This window comes from Pelecanus crispus, chromosome 3 (assembly GCF_030463565.1).
Source record: "Pelecanus crispus isolate bPelCri1 chromosome 3, bPelCri1.pri, whole genome shotgun sequence".
In the NCBI taxonomy this organism is placed as follows: Eukaryota; Metazoa; Chordata; class Aves; order Pelecaniformes; family Pelecanidae; genus Pelecanus; species Pelecanus crispus.
Window position 1 is genome coordinate 116,574,682 of NC_134645.1, and position 19,986 is coordinate 116,594,667.

At 43.6% G+C, this 19,986-nt stretch overlaps 1 protein-coding gene across 1 annotated transcript; it reads right to left on the bottom strand.

Annotated features, from left to right (window-relative positions):
- Window positions 1–6,877: 6,877 nt before the first annotated feature.
- E2F6 (E2F transcription factor 6) lies at window positions 6,878–16,807 on the bottom strand. The gene is made up of 7 exons (XM_075708021.1): window positions 16,742–16,807; window positions 12,839–12,887; window positions 11,113–11,329; window positions 10,633–10,791; window positions 9,463–9,577; window positions 8,049–8,196; window positions 6,878–7,317 (listed from the first exon to the last, which is right to left on the bottom strand). Exons 1-7 carry the CDS (start codon window positions 16,805–16,807, stop codon window positions 7,280–7,282), a joined length of 792 nt encoding a protein of 263 aa, XP_075564136.1. The 3' UTR covers window positions 6,878–7,279.
- Between the last annotated feature and the right edge of the window lie 3,179 nt (window positions 16,808–19,986).

The window sequence follows — 19,986 nt, forward strand, 5'->3', positions numbered from 1 at the left end:
ACAGGCTGCCCAGAGAGGTGGTGGAGTCCCCATCCCTGGAGGTGTTCAAAAAACGGGTAGATGTGGCACTTTGGGACATGGTTTAGTCTAGTCTACCCTTGATTGGCTTAGAGTAGACTTGGTAGTGTAGGTTAATGGTTGGACTGGATGATCTTAAAGGTCTTTTCCAACCTAAACGATTCTATGATTCTATGAAGCACAGCAAGAAGCCTGGGGATTGCCTTTGTGGTGCTGGGGTTTCCAGGACAAGCGTCCTGTGGAGGGTCGTGGGGAAGCTGGTGCGCTCTTCGGAGTCACTGCAGAGCAGGACTGATAGGAGTTGCAAGGGAGATCTAGGCAGTCACCCCCTTTTTGCAAATGGGTGCAGCACAGAGGAATGATTTGTCGAGAGGCAGCAAGCTGCCTGATGGTAGGGTGATGTGCTGTTGAAAGGATGTGTGGGTTTCTATGTAAGTACAGCTGTCCTTAGGGGACAGCCCACACTGAGATTCTCTCTATATGGAAACAAAAACCCCAAAGCTCATCCTTCTGATAATCATAGTTCTGTATCTCAGTAATTCGTCTGTACTACCACTATTACCACTGTGAATCCATTATTACTTTTAAACTGAGAATTACGTCAGCAAAAGACGGAAGTGTAACAATTCAGTTCCAAATATAATTTATTCAGCTTACTCGTGCCCATTTCAAAGCCACCATCTGCCATCAATAAAGCACATGGCTCAATGACTATTTCTGGTTGAACCTCAATTTTGTTAAACTGCTCAGAAGCAATTAATTGAATGAACAGACACCATCCTGATCAGTTTTTGATTTCAAAGGTAATAAAAAACTTTTTAAGTGGCATTGGGGGGATTTTTTTTCCCTTTACAGCCGCATCATTTTCTCTCCAGATCATAAACGCCGTTTTGCAGACTTCCCTCCTTATCCCACAAAAATAGCTCCCACTTGTCAATTTAAGAAATGGTCCATTGGCATAAAGCCAGCAGAGGGAGCATAAATGCCTGGGAAGTTTTCAGGCAGCATCTATGTAAACAATTATTGTTGTCTTGTTTTCATTTCTAGGCAACAGATCCTCAGAGACACATACATAGCATACAGACAATATCTGGACAGCCTTCCAACCCCTTCTCTCCAGATTATAACAGTCTATATTTTCTCCATGTATAAAGGAATGGTATTTTACAGATTGGGAATAAAAGATATTTTCATTTGGAAGATACTTGTTTTTAAGACTCTATGGAGTGATCATCTAATGTCACAAATTTAATTCTTTTTCAAAAAGAAGTAAGATTCCTGAGCTTCAGTCTGCAGTAAATTTTTAATACAGTCTAGAGTCTTTCAGACTGGGAGAAACACATAATTAATCAATAAATACACAGTAATCCATATTTTCCTTTTGTGCTATTCAGTGGCCCAGGGCTGTCAGTGTTTTTGATACTTTCCAAACAAATCAAAACCACTGATCTGTGCATTGAGACTGCCAACCTATGTGTCAACTTTGGCAACTGAAAGACTGACATTTGTATTTATACCTTTATTCAGTTCTCCAAGAAAAATCTGCAATTAAGACTTGTTTGATCTCAAAAGAGAGGCAATGCAAATATTTTCACAGTATTTTGCTTTTATTTTCAAACCTCTAATCACAGGAAGAATTGATACTGCAGTTCTTGAGGCAAATCTCTGTATTTCCCTCATGAATATTCTCCCAGGACGGGGTCATTTTGCATCATTCCAAAGGTGTTTGTTTTCTCTTCAGCTGAATAAGGACAGAAATCATCATCTCTGATAGCTTCTCACCAGTTTGAAGGCCTTGCACACATTGCTGGGCAGTTAAGGTTGAATCTGTCTCTAACACCAGGGGGATTTTTGCCACGAGAAATTGTTTCTTACACAAAACTGAAGTATTACCTGCATTGGTGATGAGAACATGGCTTGGTAGAAAGGTTCTTTGATGATTTGTGGAGAGTAGCGTTACCAAGTACATCACCATTCTCTGCTCCTGACTACGAATTCTGTGCAACCTGCTTTAATGTAAGGGATGAAGGCAGCTGTGGCTTCTGCCCTGTTTTCGTAGGTGTTTTAGGAATCACAAAGAGATGACAACTAACTTCTGGGAAGCTTGGTTTGATCCTTGAGCGCCCAGCTAACAGCAGAGCGTCTGGTGTTACTCAGAGTACTTTCATAGCTGCTGTACGGTCAGGAAGAAACGGTCTGAATGTTCATGAGTCGCACCGGGGGAAAGCGGGAGTTTGTTCATTCATTCGTTCATTCATTCATTCATTCATTTGTTCGTTCATTTATTCATTCTACATACAATTTATTTTCTGGACACTTCTGAACAAGAGCACAGGCAGAGTACGAGCTAGCAGATGGGAACGTCGGAAGCCAGTCTCATCACAGTTTGCAGAAAGATGAATCTCACCGATAACAGCCTTAGAGATACCGACTGTGTATCCTCCTTTTCAAAATCGCATTAACGCCCTCCCTCGTCCCAGACACCATGCGAAAATTCTACCACTTGCAGTATTTAGTAGGATATGTTTCATACAGGTTCAAGAACTTCTTTTTGCGTGCTTGTGAAGAACACAAGATGTAGGTAACTGCCTACGAACAGCTACCGCTGCAAATAATGAAGGAAATTCTCCCTTTGCTGATGTTTCCAGATGCAGATTTCTTCTGCTGGAATCCCAGCTGTCTCTCAAATATTTTGGTCACGCTAAATCTCAGCCAGAAATCTCAGTCTTTAGAGAAGTCTGTATCTAGCTTCAAGCTTTACTGTTAATGACTGGTATAATAAACATGGGGCCCATTGACCTTGTTTTACTCTTCAAGTTTGCAGGTACTTGCTCCTTAACTTGCACTTAAAGGCCTGGGCCCATCTCTAATTTACAATCCCCTTTAAAACTTTACTATTGAAATAAATTCTGAAAGGTTTTTACTGGACTGTGAACTTTTCTTCTGACAAATAACTTTTATTTTCACATTTGGAAATGAACTCTTTTAATGTTGAGGTCACAGTTTGAGCACAGAAACGTTATCCTAGATTTAGGAGCCAGCAAGCCTCTTAAGAATTTGTGTGCCTTGTAATGAAAATATCTATAAAAACAGGTTTTCCCTTTCTGAGCTTGCTGATAATTTATATCTGATCTGACACCTTCCTAATTTGCAAGAAAAACTTTATCAATTTTTGTTTCATTTTTCACAACAGGTGCTTTGGCTGCATGTTAGAGAAGCAACAACTACTGCTGTAACCTGCTTGTGACATTTTTATGGTTATAGATGGAAAAAGAAAAAAAAAAGTTCCTTAGAAAATGACAGCCATACCACCAAAATTGCTTGTCTGTCTGGAAAAGAATATTGCATTATCTAAAAGCAGATCTGTGCAGGATTTGCATTAGAATTTACAAAAGACTGAAAGCAAAAGTGTTCCTGGAACTTGAACAGTTCTTGCAGATTTTTGGGTTCCTGAAGTTTTCATTTGAAGTGCTAATACTAAGTTTTCATTTTGAAGAAGGATGCCATGAAATGTTAGAGGCCTAATAAAAGTCAATAAAAGACTAATGGATGTCCTGAGCTTGCATCTTTTGAATTTGCTGTTACAACTTGTAGGGTCGTCTCCTCTAGCCCCATCGCTTAATCGAGGGGCAGTTACGGGCACTGTCTCATCCGTGGATCACGTTGTGAGAAGCTACCGTAAGCCCACGCATACGCGGCGGGGGCCCTTGGATAGCCCACCCTCCGCCTGCAGTGGCATGGAAGGGAGGGAAGGAACCACGTGCAAGACGCACGGAGAGAACCAGGCTTCTCTCTCTCTCTCCAAACATCATTAAGATTTCCTTCCAAACATACAGCACGTTTTTTTACAAACGAGTATCCCACTCCTTCAGTAAACATCTACGTGAGAAGCCTCGTGTAGATTTACATAAACTGCTCATGACCAAGTATAATTTATGTGATTTTAGCTTCAACAGACTTCTCTCAAATTACTGCTGGCAGATCAGCAGCGGACCCAAAAATAGCGGATTACTGCTCTGGACAAACACTTCAGTGGTTACTTCAGTCCCCACACGGTTCCAGAGCCAGCCTATACACCGGGATGGTGGAACCCACAGGGCCTTAAAGCTTGCAGTCGACTCCAGCTACGCGGGACCCGCCGACTGTCCAGCAAGCAGGCTGCCTTCACCACTGACAGCTACAAGAGCTGAAGTGACTTTTGAAATCAGTGTAATTCAATAGTGCTTATAAATGAGGCTCTTCACACACAACGAAGAGATTACTCAAAATGAAGGAATGTGCTGTCTTTTAAGTGCTTTACAAAAGATAATAATTTAAAGCAATCTTCTCTCTTCTTTACAAATCGCATTATTTAAACACGGCAATTCACATCTGAAAACTCCGACAAGTAATTCCCCATACCAAATAAGGGCTGAACTGGCAACTTGCAGCATTTGTTCCAGTTACAGAGTCAGCAAAACCAGGCCGTTTTATAATTACGGATCCTGGCAGTTGCTATTGCTGATTAATGCATTTAGATGCTCAGCCATTCTTATTGAAGGAAAGACAAAAACATTATTACAGCTTTTGAATTTATTACAGGCAGCGTCCTGAAATAGCCGAGGGAAGTGATTACACAGACAAATATGTTGAAAATGGACAGATACGGACTCAACAAAAATACTTTAATCTTAATAACCTTTCAGAAAAAAATCAAGCATTATTATACAAATTCAGAGCAACATCCTATCACATTTACTTTTTAAGTGACCTTGTAACTTGCATTTAAGTTCCACATCACTCAGGAACTTTTTCTCAAGTCCGAGTCTAATCTTTTCAGCTAGTTAGCGTACTGAGCTTATACAGGACATTGTTTTCCAGTATCGCAAGTGGATAATACTCGTAAGTATCCAAGTAGTAACAACAAAGTGGTTTAATCTTCAAAAGTCCATTTGTTCCACTGAAGGTGCACTGTTAAAACAATAAATGTATTTAAGAAAATAATCATACTATAACTGTCATATTACAGCTTCTCCCATTTTACTGTGATAATTGTATAGCTTGAAGTTAAAAAAATGAGTTCTACAGCTAGAAAACCCACACAAAGGAGGGAAGAAAACCAGAATCACTAGAGATTTGTTCAAAATGAAAAATCCTAATGTTTCAATTAAAGTATGTTGTGCTTTTGAAGACAGACTTCCTTAACATTTATAAGATAGTTATTTTGTAAAAGTACACTTCTTTACCCCACAGTTCAAAACACCGCATCATCACTAACAAAATCCCACCCTAACACATAGCATTCAGGATTAGTTGTTGGCGCTGCAAATTTTTACATGTTTCACAGCAAACGTTATCCCAAGTTGTTGAACCCGCGTAGGGGGATCGATACTTCTCTTAGGCACAGACCTCCCTCCCCACCAAAACAGAACAGCAGTGTAAAAAATCAAATAGCAAGTTTGTCACCTGGAAAGAAGCCAGCCACTGAAGGAAAAGGACAACGGTTCTGTGTGAAAAGATGGTTTCTTAATTTTAACCCCATCCCCAGCTTCATTAGAGGAGCACCTTCCCCATTTTTACTGTGATCTGCATAGGAAATGTGCTTTCCCTTTGCTTTGATTTGTATTGTAATAGCTCAGCCTGTAGTTTGCATTTTATAGAGATGCAGAAAAATAGTATCCAACACATAAGTCCTATATTCTGGAGCTGGGAGGTGGTAGCACGTACGCAAGAAGTCAAGATTACTTTCTGACACAAGCTTGCACTCAGTGTATTTCCCAATTTGCATAGTATAACACTATGCATTTTACAGAACTAGTGAACCTTATAGAAAACTGGATTAACTCTCGATCTGTATCTAGGTGTATTTAAGCTCTTCAGTGCCAACTACCCTACCTTATTTGTATTTATTAGTAAAATATAGAGCATTTAATTTCACAGCATCTGTCTAAAATAGCTGCAGAGCTGCTGGTTAAAATGTTCAGGGGTTTATTAGCTTTGTTGTTCTCACTTCTGAGTAGATGGATAGTTGTTGATACTGTGTGATTGGGAAAAGGAGGACTTGGAGTTCTGATTTAAAGACAAACAAACCAACCAACCAGCCCCTCCCCACACAGACAACCATGACGTACACTTCTCAGTACTGGAGTGAAATGAGCGCAAGTATGGCATTTGTACGGTGACAGTTCATTCACTTAGAAAACCCAGTATCAAAATTCTGAAGCTTCATTTTATAGATACTAAAGATGGATGACTACAGATGTACTTCTATTTTACCTATTTTTGCAAGCTAAAGCCACAAAGAGATCATGGTGCTAGGCTAAAGCTATGCTGTATGTAAACTCTAGGAACTGGAAGGGACCAATTTAAGTAGTTATTGATCATAAAGTTTCTTCTGAAAATTGCTACAGTATTGTGGCATCACAAGAATTAGATCTAACTGCTAGCTGCCAGCACCACATATAACAGATTTAAAACGTTAACATCAGTTTTAATGTTTGTAGTTACCCAGTGAATTCCAACAAAGACAACCCAACATGTTTCATTAGACTGACCGATTAGACTATTTAATATTTTTATAAGCTTGTTTTATTTCTTTGCTGTACAAAGGCAGAAATTAAAACCATCTCAATAAATCTACATCAGTAACTACCTAGACATGATACAGTTATATACAAAAAGCCCAATTATTTAACTTCAGTGTTGATACCATAGTTCATGCAGAGCTGGATGCAAACAATGCAAACAGCATCTACACAGTGTAAGGCATAACTCTCATGATATTTACATCTTGTTCCTTATAGCGAAGGCTTCTGATACACCAGTTCTTTGTTACACTTGTATTTGACAATCCTGCTTAGTAGCAGTGCAGCCTCAGAACTGAAAAGTGCATTTCTTTATTATATACATTCTCCCAAGGATGGTGGATCGTTCTAGAAATAGTTTTCAAATCTTCATTTTTAGAAGTAATTAATTGCTGAGGTTTTCCGTCAATTAAAATTATTTGATAAGCTAAAAATACCATTTTCCCAAAGCTCTGTAGATCACATGCAATTATGAAAACAAAGCTCCTAAAAGCCACTCTAGGAACTGTCGTCTTTTGGCTTGGGAAGATAAGCAATCCTGTGAAAGCACTCAACCAACCCACTGCTGTTTTAGATTTAAAACACTTTGGAACATTTCAGGTTAGTAAGTTTGCAGATCCAAGCGGCTTTGGAAAAGCTCTATAACACAGATATTTACATTCTGTATTAGATTTTTGAACTGTAATTAATCGGTCATCTCAGGTGGTTTGTTTTTTTTCTTCCCCTGGAGATCTCACTTTGAAAGGAAAGTAAAAAAAGGAATATGATTACTGTCATTGTAGGAAGTATAATTCTGAGTCAACTTGCAAGCAAAATAAAGTAAAATAATGCCTGAGATTAAAAAGTCAACTCTTCCCCTCCACTCCAAAGCAGCACTGCTAAAAATAATTTATCTTTTATGTTCTGAGCTACTGCAATTCCCGCCACATTTATTTTTAAATCACAACATCCTGCAGTGCTGGGGCTCTTGAGAGACTGTATTCCAGCCAATCTTGTTTTCGGAGATCAAAATACTACATCCCCTCTTCTGCCTGCCTTCCCTTAGGGCAGTAACGACCAAGAGCAGCACGCTCTCGTCTGAACCAGCATCTGAACTCTCATTGCAACTATTTCCGCTGAGCTGCTGGACTCTGCAGCGAGGCAGCTGAGAACTGACACACACTGTCCCATCCGCCGAGTGCAGCTCCGACAGGAAACCAGTAACGAGCACAGGAAGGGAAGGGGTCAGGAACAAGAGTGCCTTGCTATGTGTGCACGTGCCTGACTCTCTGACCTCCTGCTGTTGTGAGGTAACACGCAGCACAGACTTCTCTTTCAGGCGTTTCCTATACTCCCACACATCTTGGCCCACAAACTATGCCCAGAAAATGATTCTTGTACAGCGCACTTTTCAACTTTATCAGAATGGTATGACCGTCTTAATAAAAAATATTACATAGGGATAAAAATGCCAACGGAAAACACTACCTTCCTCAGGAGGAACTGATGGCTTGGTTTCAGAAGTGACAGTATCCATATCTTCAAAACTTTTGGCACCTGGCTTCTCTTGTTCCACCTCACATAGATAGACATCAATGGGTCCTTTTGTGCTCTTCACATGTACTTCTATGCAATCCTATAAAAGTGACTTGCATATAAACCAACGAACAAATCTTACACAGCAGTTATCTATTTTTGCACATATTTTAAAGCCAAAAGATTAAGAACAAATACAGGAATGACACAGCTATTTAAAATTGTGTTACTAGCTCTACATAAGTTATGACTGTTACAGATTTGTAGACCAATTATTAAGCACCATTAAGCTAACAAGGTTTCATTTTTGATGAATGCGTACCTAATGAATCTTTGTTTAGTCTTTTTACTGACCTTTAGATATATGACCAAGATTTACTATATGTTCAGTAAGAGTAACAAAATTTAAAAACTTGACAAGTCAATGCCATGGATCAGAAAACAAATCGGCGCACATAGCAGCTTTAATAATCTGTGCAGTGGATCTCAGTCTTCTGGTTCTATTGATTCGTATCTCCTTTTCCTATGGTATCACCTCCCTTTCTGTGCACACAGCAAATTTGATGACTACACAATTAAGAACATAATAAAAGAATGCACACACAAAAGGAAAATGGAATCAAAGCCCCATTTGTTATCTTAAGCTTACTTCCAGTATTTCCCTTCTTTCAGAGCACTACTTTAAACAGTGGGTTCCCAGTATAGAGGCCCCGGCCCAGGCACAGTGTGACTGGGCGCAGAGGGCAAAGCTACGGCTCTTCTGTATGACCTGGATGGGAGGATGCGTGTTGTACCGTGAAGCGAGGACAGGGCACAGCCCCCCGCCTCCATGAAACATCCACGTTGACATGATCTACCGGAGTGCCAGAATGTTTTTGTTTGTTGATCATACTGCGCGTTTCATACTTTACTATTATAGTAACAATAGCTGTCTACTCATTATGCAGTAAGACAGCATGTAAATGCTGTCATGCTTATTGCTTTGTTTGGTTAGATTTACAATTTTTGTAGATTTTAGTATACAAACAATAACAGTTCTTTGGAAGCTTCATTATCCTAGTAATTATCAAACAAACTGATGGTGGAAATAAGTAACATTTATTACAGCTGTTCCATTCTCTAACAAAACCAAATAACTAAAGCTCAGGCACGTTTATTATTTAATAATTTAGGTAAATAACAAAATACTGAAAATAAGTTTCTTAGACTATTATTCCTACAGCACTGTTCAGTAGAACACAAGAACAATAAAGTACCAATATTTGCTATACATGACAAAGAAACTGGAAGACAATTACTGATTGCTGCTGCAAAAATCAAATTTGAGAACTTTCATTCCCTTAAGATAGAAATGTATAAAACTTACTTCTTTAGGAATTGGTATTTCCAATTTGGTTTCCTCTGGAGCTTTGATTGCAATCACAATCTGTTCTTGAAATGCCTGAATGCTACGGATATCTTGATATGTCACATAAGCTAGTGTATACATTGGTCAAGGATTCTGTAAAGTAATTTGCTAATGGGCAGAAGCAAAGAGTATGATGGTAAGATATGATGAAGCAGAATACCAACTTAAGAAAAGTAAAAAGTTCAGCTGCAGTTACTTTAATACTAGCTTTGCAAAATTGTTAGCTAACAAGTGAAAAACCTTTTTTCTTTATTTCTAGGAGGAAAAAGCTTTAAAACAATTGAGATCTTCAATATTAAAAAAACAAAGAAATTTGACAAATGGTTTTCACAGATGCTGTCATAAGTCTACAAAGCAGAGGGAATGCTGCTCTTGAGAAACTACTTCTTTGTTTTGTAATAACTATGCACAGAAATAATTCCCTGAAAAATGATGGAATTATTTCCTTAACCAGAACGGGTAATGAAAAGTTTTCCTGCTATCATACAGAAAACTGACGCATTTCATTGGAGCACAGACTAACATTCTGCCAGACAAGGGAGCTAAGTAATACTTTATTGTAACATAAAGCCAAAATCCAATGCTTATGTCATATTAAAAGAAATCCCTTTTCTGTTATCAAAACCCATCTGAAAGACAAGCCTACGTTAGAACCTCTCTCAAGAGACACAGCAGTATTAGGACACAACCAATGCACCGTTGTATCTTCTTGGCAACGGGCCACTGGGACTCTATTTTGTGTCCTCTTTCTCATCTTACTAAGCAACTCAGTCTCACCGGTAGGTCAAGATCTGCCCCTGAGACAACTTTACTCTATAATGGAGAGAACAAGGCAATGGTCAAGGTACTATCAAGGTACTAAGACTACTGCCCCACTTCCATTCTTCTGCAGTGGAAAGGTGCACAACTAGCGCTCCCCTGAGAACAGGCTAGACTGTACATGATACTGCAAAGCAGGGCACATGACTAGTATACACTAATATAAAATAACCAGTAAGTTTCCTATTATAATAATTCATTATCAAGTATTACTGCATACCTATGGTATCAGCCTACACCTATTACTAGATACCTGAGTACTTGCAACCAAAACCACGTGTTAAAGTAATGCAAGAGTTAAAAGGATATTTTGCATTTTCTTTGTCATCTGTTAGCTCAAATAACTGATGAGCACAATCCTTGATTAATTCATCGAGAGCTTCCTCCATGGCTGACAAGTCAGAAAGTTCATCTTTAAGGTTTTGCTGCTCCGGTGCTTTTCCGACAACTTGGTCAAGATTAGAACCTCTAGAAGAATATGAAAGTTGTCTAGAATGTCAATATAAATAAGAGCCTGTTTATTGAACACAAAGCATACTAATAGAAAACAACAAGGAACTCTGGCATCCTTTACTCTGCTCAATACCGCTTCATTGCGCTTTTGCACTTGATATTTGTAATATGGTAAATAATTCAGACAGCCTAAGGATACGGAAGAACTTAAAATATTTTTTATCTATTAAAAGTAATTCAATATGCTCTCAAAAAAGTACTCTCAAAGTTATAAACATTACTCAACATTGTTGGGTTTTATTGTCTCAGAAATTAGAAGTTTCAAAGCCAACTCACACCCACTGGATAAGATTCTTAGATCTTTTCTGAATTAAGTGGATTCCATCCAACACATTGGTGATGTCATACACTCTTCGTTTTCGTACTCCAAGTGTTGTTGCTACTTCATTTAAATCAAGGACACCATCTGGAGCTGTTTTGACAAGATCCATGAATTTTCGTGTCAAATAAACCAAGGATGCATCAAATCGAGGCTTTTTGACTTTCAGAGTTCCTGTAACGATAGAACATTTAGTGTAAACTACTACACGAGCATGAAGTGTTCCTTAAAAAAACAATAGCGATGAAGTAGCAATGAAGGCAAGTCTGAAACCATTGTCATTATTAACACTGACATTGCAATGGCATCATATAAAGTCTATTAACTACATATACCTTCATTTGTTTGCAGTGATTGTTTCTTAAGAGCAAGCATGCATCTTCATGCTTTCAATGTTCATGACTTCAGACTGCTAGTATGGACATTAATAGGTAGGTACTGTATGTTCTGCAGGAGCTCAGACTACTGAATGAATACCAATGAAACCTTCGGTTAGCTATAGATAGTGTCAGGGCACTGCCAGAGAACCACAGCTCTATCATCTGCTCCATGACACTGTTAAAATGTTTTTTCACACCCTTTTGGCCCAGATTAACCAGTAGATCTCCCAGATAACATTCAGAAACGGTTCAGGAGTTAGCCTGGTTTCAGGGACTGTTTCAGCCTGGATGTGACCAATCTGTTCTAGAGTCCGAGAACTTAATATATGGACAAACTCTGGCTGTACTATTTGGCCTCAGGGCAAAAGAACTGGTGATACCATTGTTTAACTTACTAATGCAACAAAGATCTACAGACACCAGGACACCACAGGTTTAAGAGAGATCTACGAGCTACGTGTATCCATTACCAGCATATTTGCAGAAACAGCAGAAAAGGTACTGATGAACAGCTTGTTTAGATTGTTATTTATGTATGCATAAAGCATAAAAAAAAAGCACAAAAGAGACATGGTACACGTGAACTCATCTGATGCTGGAGTCAATGTAAGACTGTCAAATCCTGCTGTTACTTGTCTTTACCCCTGCAAAGCAAACCAGGTATTTTGTATCTGATCAAACTGTGTCACTGACTAATATTCCAGTCTAATGCTTCAAGAGAACGCGTGTGCGTGTGTGTTCCTGCACATGGCTGCTCGTGTAAGGAAACTTCCCTAGGAAACACTCTACTGCAAATGTAAGTATTTTTCCCAGGATGAACGAGACATATACTTTTACTCATAGTCCATCACACCCATTCCATGGCTGCAAGATTGTGCAGTCTTTAACGTGAAGTGACAGGTTCAACAACTCAGTTTTGGACTGTGTTACTGAGAGATGTATGAAACCATTCAATTGGGGAGGAAAAACAAAACACGAACCCCAATTCATTCAAGCATGTATTTACATATTTACAGTTGAAAACTAATGTTTGCCAGCACGATGTTCCAGTTCTCTCTCACTTTTCCCATAAGTTATTTTCTTTACAGCAGTGGGAAGGTATACTTACAGCAGGTTTAAAGAGGAAAACTATGAAGAATGTGTTGCTTCATATCTGTTATTTCATTTAGAGTGCAGCATTCCTCCTGTTCTGCCTACATTAGATATATGACAATTTCTCATTTGTTTACAGCATGTACAGCATTGTAAAAAAGCATGAAATACTTCCAAAAATAATCGTCACACATGGAACACAGCAACTTACTTCTCACAAACTGTACGTCATCATCCATATTCAGGTTGATCATTGGTGGCTGGGGAAAAAACAACAACAAAAAAAACCTGACATAAAATGCTATCTACACAGGAAGCTTCTCCAGAAGAAATCCCTAAATCAACTCTAGATGCTACAGCCATCAGAGTGCTGACAACTCAACAGATATTATGGTGAAGGAGCATCACTGGATAGAAGGGATACATGCTCATTAATTCCCGTCAGAATTTTCAGCCCTTAATCTCAGCACATCTCCCTCTGTCATGGAAAGCAGGAAACACCACCAAACTCCCTAATGCTCAGGCAATGTTCACAACATAGATACCTGTATAAACTCTGCAAATAAAAGCTTTGGCTATTCCATGTAACAGCTCACATACAGAATATACACTGCTATTATACAGCATTACAGTTATGTTGTAGTAGACTTCCAGAGTGGCAGCAGAGTCTGCTCTGGTCGAGAAACTAACATGATGAGCCTAAGCAGGTACTTCATTCCACCCCTCAGCCCAATTTAACAAGAGGAGTATTTTCAAATTCAGACCCATTCCAGTTGGAAGAGACCTGAGAAGGTGTCTGGTCCAACCTCCAACTCCAAACAGGAACAGCCATTAGATCAGAGCAGCTTACTCAAGGTGTTATCCAAGTGGGTCTTGAAAATTTCAAGGGATGGAGGCTACACCTCTCTGGGCATCCCATTCCACTGCTTGCCCGTCCTCACAGTGAAAATGTTTCACTCTACATCAAGTTGCAACCTCTCTTGCTTCTTTTGTTTCCATTCATGGCTATTTCCTCTCAGCCTCCCATCATGCTGGGCGGTGAAGTGCCCGGCGCCAGCTTGTCATTAACTTCCCTGCGAGCCCCGAAGGGCTGCTGCGGCTTAGTGAGCTCCCGCAGCAGTTTACCAACAGCCTTGCTGTACTGGTGGGCCTAAACTGGACACAGCATTCCAGGAGCAGCCTAATATGTGCCAAGTAGAGAAGTGTCACTTCCCTTGATTTGCTGGCTATGCTCCTGCTGATACAGCCTCGTATGCCTCAATGCCAGGGCACAGTGCTGGCGCACGTTTAGCCCACTGCCCGGCAGGACCCCCAGGTCCTTTCAGCCGGGCGGCCCCCAGCCACTCAGCTCCCAGCCCGTACCGCTGCAGCATACAGGCCCGGGCGCAGCGCTTCACACTTGGATTTTCAGCTTCCTTGGTTGAAGTTTGAGGTGTCTGATGAACCATTCCTCCAGCCTATTCCTAGCTGTCTATGGCACCTTCCCCACCCATAAACACCATGAAGGTGCATCCCACATCCTCCTCCTATCAACAGGACAGGTCCCAGGATAGACCCCCGAGGAACTCCTCTTGTAATCCACTTTCAGGTAAAGTACAAACCTCTAACCACTCCTCTTTGAGCCTGACGATCCAGCCGGGTTTTAGCTTACAACTAGTAGCTTACAACCTGTAACATCCCGACTCAAAGAGGAGGATGCTACAGGAGACTGTTTCAAAAGTCCTGCTAAAGCTAATGCAGATGACATCCAAGACTTTGGATCTACAGATCTAGTAATTTCATCACCAAAGGTAATCAGTTTGCAAGTATAGTCATGATGACTATTCCCAATCTCCTTCCCCTTCACGTGCCTAGAAACAGCTTCCAAGAGAACTTGCTTCATGATTTTCCAAGGGACTGAAGTGAGGCTGACTAAGCTGTAGCTGACCTTCACAACCTCTCAAAGATGACAAGAGAGCAAGCTCACAATGACATCAGCCAGCTGGCTCAGCCCTCCCAGGATGTACCCCAAGTGGGTCCTATGGACTTCTATGGGTTGAGATAGAATCATAGAATCATAGAATCATCTAGGTTGGAAAAGACCTTTAAGATCATCCAGTCCAACCATTAACCTACACTACCAAGCCCACTCTAGACTAATCAAGGGTAGACCAGACTAAACCATATCCCGAAGTGCCACATCTACCCGTTTTTTAAACGCCTCCAGGGATGGTGACTCCACCACCTCTCTGGGCAGCCTGTTCCAATGCCTGACCACCCTTTCCGTAAAGAAATTTTTCCTAATTTCCAGTCTAAACCTCCCCTGGTGCAGCTTAAGCCCATTTCCTCTTGTCCTATCGCTAGCTACTTGGGAGAAGAGACCAACACCCACCTCACTACAACCTCCTTTCAGGTAGTTGTAGAGAGCGATAAGGTCTCCCCTCAGCCTCCTCTTCTCCAGGCTAAACAACCCCAGTTCCCTCAGCCGCTCCTCATAAGACTTGCTCTCCAGACCCTTCACCAGCTTCGTTGCCCTTCTCTGAACACGCTCCAGCACCTCAATGTCTTTCTTGTAGTGAGGGGCCCAAAACTGGACACAGTATTCCAGGTGCGGCCTCACCAGCGCCGAGTACAGGGGGACAATCACCTCCCTGCTCCTGCTGGCCACACTGTTCCTGATACAAGCCAGGATGCTGTTGGCCTTCTTGGCCACCTGGGCACACTGCTGGCTCATGTTCAGCCGGCTATCTACTAACACCCCCAGGTCCTTTTCGGCCAGGCAGCTTTCCAGCCACTCCTCCCCAAGCCTGTAGCGTTGCATGGGGTTGTTGTGACCCAAGTGCAGGACCCGGCACTTGGCCTTGTTGAACCTCATACAGTTGGCCACGGCCCATCGATCCAGTCTGTCCAGGTCCCTCTGCAGGGCCATCCTACCCTCGAGCAGATCGACACTCCCACCCAGTTTGGTGTCGTCTGCAAACTTACTGAGGGTGCACTCGATCCCCTCATCCAGATCATATTTCCAGATTTCTCAGCTTGACACTTTTCCATTGCTGGTTGTTCCTTTCCTTGAATCCTGTCTCTTAGGCACAAAGCCTAGGGGACATCAGTTCTGAAGACCCATGCAAGAAGACTAAGTACTTCAGCCTGCATCTGCTCTTCCTAAATCACCTGCCCCATTTAGCAGCAGGTTCACACTCCCTGCTTCCCCCCTGCCTTCACCACTAATGTAGCAGTAAAAGTTCTTGTCACCCTTGACATTCCTTGCTAGTTTCAACACTAGAACTTTGGCTTTCCCAGCATATATGATATTGTGTATATGATATATGATATATTGAACTCCGCTATTCCACAGCCGTTACAGCCAGGGCTGCTAATGATTACCACATCCTTGACTTCCCTATTTATGAGAAGCAGATTCAGAAAGCCATCACCCCTGGCTGACTTATCTAAATACCTACATAAGAAGCTGTGCCCAATACCCTTTGTTTCCTACAATCATCATCTCCAATAATAAGAAATTTCCAATTACCAACCAGTGTAAAGGCTTGTGCGAACTTTTTCATGGATTTAAGACAATACTACCACATCACATTTAGCCCAACAGTCGAGGTTACTAAAAATAAGCATTTTTAAAAAGTATCACAGAATTAGAAGTAGGCCTGGTTTTTGTTAGCTACCTCATAATATTACTAAAAGCAGCAGCAGCTGTTTTAGAAGGTGCATGTAAGATTACCTGAGCATCACCGACGTTTAGAGAAGACCAGAATATACAGTTGCAGTCTGTTTTTCTCAAACACAGCTACAACCCGTTTAACTCGATTAAGAGGCCGTAGGTAACAGAGCTAAGAAAATTGCCCCTTCGCACTGTGACTGACATTGCTACGTTCCCCCGTTCCCGGGCAGCCCGCTAAAAAGCGCCGCAGGAGGGACGCGCCTCACCGCCCCTTCCGCGCACGCCGCTGGCCAGGCCCGCTCGCCGTCCCAGCGCGGGGGTCTGCCGCCGACGGGAGACACCGAGGGCTTTCGGGAATCTCCTCAAAACCTCCCGCGCCGGGAGCAAAGCGCGGCAGCGCCGTCCCGCCCCTTCCCCATCCACAAGCAGCCGCACCTCCCCTCCCCGCCCGCCGTGTACCTCACTCACACGCAGCGTGTCCGGCCGCAGCGGCCTCAGACGCTCCCACTTGGCAGGGCTGGCCATGTCCGCCCGCCCCTCCTCCTTCCTCCGGCCGGCCGGCCGCGGCCTAGCGCGGCGGGAGGCCTCTCCCGCCCTGAGGCGAGGCGAGGCGAGGCGAGGCGGCGGAGGGAGGGCGCTCAGAGGCCTTCACGACGGGCCTGCGAGCCCGCGTCGGCAGCCGGCGCCGCCATCGCCAGCCCACCCGCGGGCGGAGGGGCGGCAGGGCCCTCCCGCCCGCTCCCCGCTCCGCCGCGGCCGCCCCGCCCCGCCCCGCGCGGGCCGTCGGGCGGGAGAGCGGAAGCCCCGCCCCTCCCCGCCCCGCGCGCACGCGCAGGCGCCCCCGCCCCGGCCGCCGCGCCAGCGGAGGTGGCGAGGCGGGCCACGCCCCCCGCGGGCGCGAGGCGGCCGCTCCCCTCAGCCGCCCCCGCCCCGCCCCGCCCCGCTTCCCGCCCGCCCGCCGCCGCCGCCGCCGCCGCCGCCGCCGCCTCAGGGCCGGCCCCTCCTCGGAGCGCCGGCGGGAAGGCGGCCTCGGCGGGGGCCGCCCGCATCGGCCTGTCCTCCGCTCTCCGCACCCGCCCGGAGCGGCGGCGAGGAGGACGGGCTCGCCCCCTTCCTCCTTGTCGTGCCGGTGCGGAGCAGCCGGCGAGGCGCGCTCCCGTAAGCTGTGTGTGCCGCTCCCCGGGGAGAGCAGGGTCCCGGGGCCGTGTCAAGAGCAAGTCCGCTGTGAGAGGCGTGGGGGGGAAGGGCCGGGTGTGCTCCCCCGGGGCCCGGGCAGCCAACAGGTGCGGCCTGCCCCAGCCCAGCCTGGCCGCTCACCCCAGCAAGAGGTCCCAGATCCTTTCCTAAATCCCAGCTCCGTTGCTCCTGCCCTTTCTTCCACGCTTCTGATAAAATTTTACAAGTACCGACTGCTGCCTTGCTCATTTCCCCAGGGCTCTGTTTTGGGGCCAGCCTTGTTTAATATCTTTATCGATGATCTGGATGAGGGGATTGAGTGCGCCCTCAGGAAGTTTGCAGATGACACCAAACTGGGTGGGAGTGTCGATCTGCTGGAGGGTAGGATGGCCCTGCAGAGGGACCTGGACAGGCTGGATCCATGGGCCAAGGCCAACTGTATGAGGTTTAACAAGGCCAAGTGTCGGGTCCTGCACTTGGGTCACAACAGCCCCATGCAACGCTACAGGCTTGGGGAAGAGTGGCTGGAAAGCTGCCTGGCCGAAAAGGACCTGGGGGTGTTGGTTGACAGCCGGCTGAACATGAGCCAGCAGTGTGCCCAGGTGGCCAAGAAGGCCAACAGCATCCTGGCTTGTATCAGGAATAGTGTGGCCAGCAGGAGCCAGGAGAGGATTGTGCCCCCGTATTCGGCACTGGTGAGGCTGCACCTGGAATACTGTGTCCAGTTTTGGGCCCCTCAATACAAGAAAGACATTGAGATGCTGGAGCGTGTCCAGAGAAGGGCAACGAAGCTGGTGAAGGGTCTGGAGCACAGGCCTTATGAGGAGCAGCTGAGGGAACTGGGGTTGTTTAGCCTGGAGAAGAGGAGGCTGAGGGGAGACCTTATCGCTCTCTACAACCACCTGAAAGGAGGTTGTAGTGAGGTGGGTGTTGGTCTCTTCTCCCAAGTAGTTAGTGATAGGGCGCAAGGAAATGGGCTCAAGCTGCACCAGGGGAGGTTTAGACTGGAAATTAGGAAAAATTTCTTCATGGAAAGGGTAGTCAAGCATTGGAAGAGGCTGCCCAGAGAGGTGGTGGAGTCACCATCCCTGGAAGCATTCAAAAAACGGGTAGATGTGGCACTTTGGGACATGGTTTAGTCTAGTCTGCCCTTGATTGGTTTAGTGTGGACTTGGTAGTGTAGGTTAATGGTTGGACTGGATGATCTTAAAGGTCTTTTCCAACCTAAATGATTCTATGATTCTATGATTCTATGATTTGTCCGCATCAGCAGTAATCTCAAAACTTCCGATTTAGTAGGTAACTTTGGTTTGTCAGACAAAAACATTTCTTCAAAGCACAACTCCTTGTTAGAGAGCTCATTGGTGATCGATTGCTCTTCATGGCAGTTAACTGTCCTCTACCATATTGTACAACAGGTAAGTCTCTCATGGAGTTCTCTTGCTTAAAGAATCTGTGAACTATTTTGCTTCCCCCACCTACACCTTAGGTGAAATTTCGGGTCAGTTCCCTTCCCCGCCCTCGGGGAGGTGCTCTGGAGAACCATGAATTTCATTGGACGTTGAGTAAAACTGCCAGTCTGGTATGAGGAGTTCAAAGCCATGAAGAACTTCATTCACCTTCTAATATGCCAGACTGGACAGGTCGAATAACACTCTATTATCTTGAAAAAATACTGAATTCATTTTAATTTACTAGTTGTGTCCTATCCCTTCAGGTTAGACATTCCTTTTGAGTAGCTTATGTCATTGATACATCACATGCCTTGGTAGAGGATGGAGTTTTCGTCGTAGTAACCAATTTTCAATCAATTACTTGCATGGTAATAATTGTCCTTGTAGAGGTGTGTAGAACTAAGATGGGTTGTTCTCATGCTCTAATCAATTTATAAGAAAAAAAGGGGGGAAAAATATGTTATAGCTTCTCAAGGGCATGATGTCTGTGTTTCAGGAGACATGAAGCCTTGAGTTGTGCAGTTAAAGATGTCCTGCAAACGTTGCTTTTCAGTATTCTAAGGAGAGCTTAGACTGCTGCAGATGCAAAAGGTTTTCCTGTCATGGAAGCAACACATCACCGAAATGTAAAAATGCTCATTTTTGTATGGGCAACATGATCCTTGCTAGCTACTCTGTGGTGACAGATGTAGTCCCATAAGGAATTAATATTTCTCCCCCTTTGTTATACTTTTAACTAGAAGTCGTATCTTACCATTGTAATCACAGATTGTATAAACCCACTGCGATAAGGCAGTTTTTTTACAGCTGGAACAGCGAAATGGTTTGGAATAGATGTCTTGGGCCACTTTAGTTTGAGGTGATGTAAGGAATGTGCCATGCAGTATAAAAATCATTGAATAGGATTTTGATAATTGTTGGGTAGTCAGATATTAGGACTCATAATTTGAGGATTAGGGTACATGAATTTCTGTATTAAGCCATGTGGAAAACATTGCATCGACATTTAACTATGCTGCTGTTCTAGCCAGTCAAAAGATCAAATTCTGTTGTTCCTGTGCTTCTCTGTCCTTG

What these genes read in the sequence shown, in the direction of transcription:
- E2F6 (XM_075708021.1), bottom strand. Translation starts at nt 16,807, where the DNA reads ATGGCCAGCCCTGCCAAGTGGGAGCGTCTGAGGCCGCTGCGGCCGGAC. An exon ending in AAGAATCTTATCCAGTGGGT is followed by an intron (nt 10,792 to 11,112) that starts GTGAGTTGGCTT and finishes ATATTCTTCTAG; the next exon opens with AGGTTCTAATCTTGACCAAG. An exon ending in GATGACAAAGAAAATGCAAA is followed by an intron (nt 9,578 to 10,632) that starts ATATCCTTTTAA and finishes ACCAATGTATAC; the next exon opens with ACTAGCTTATGTGACATATC.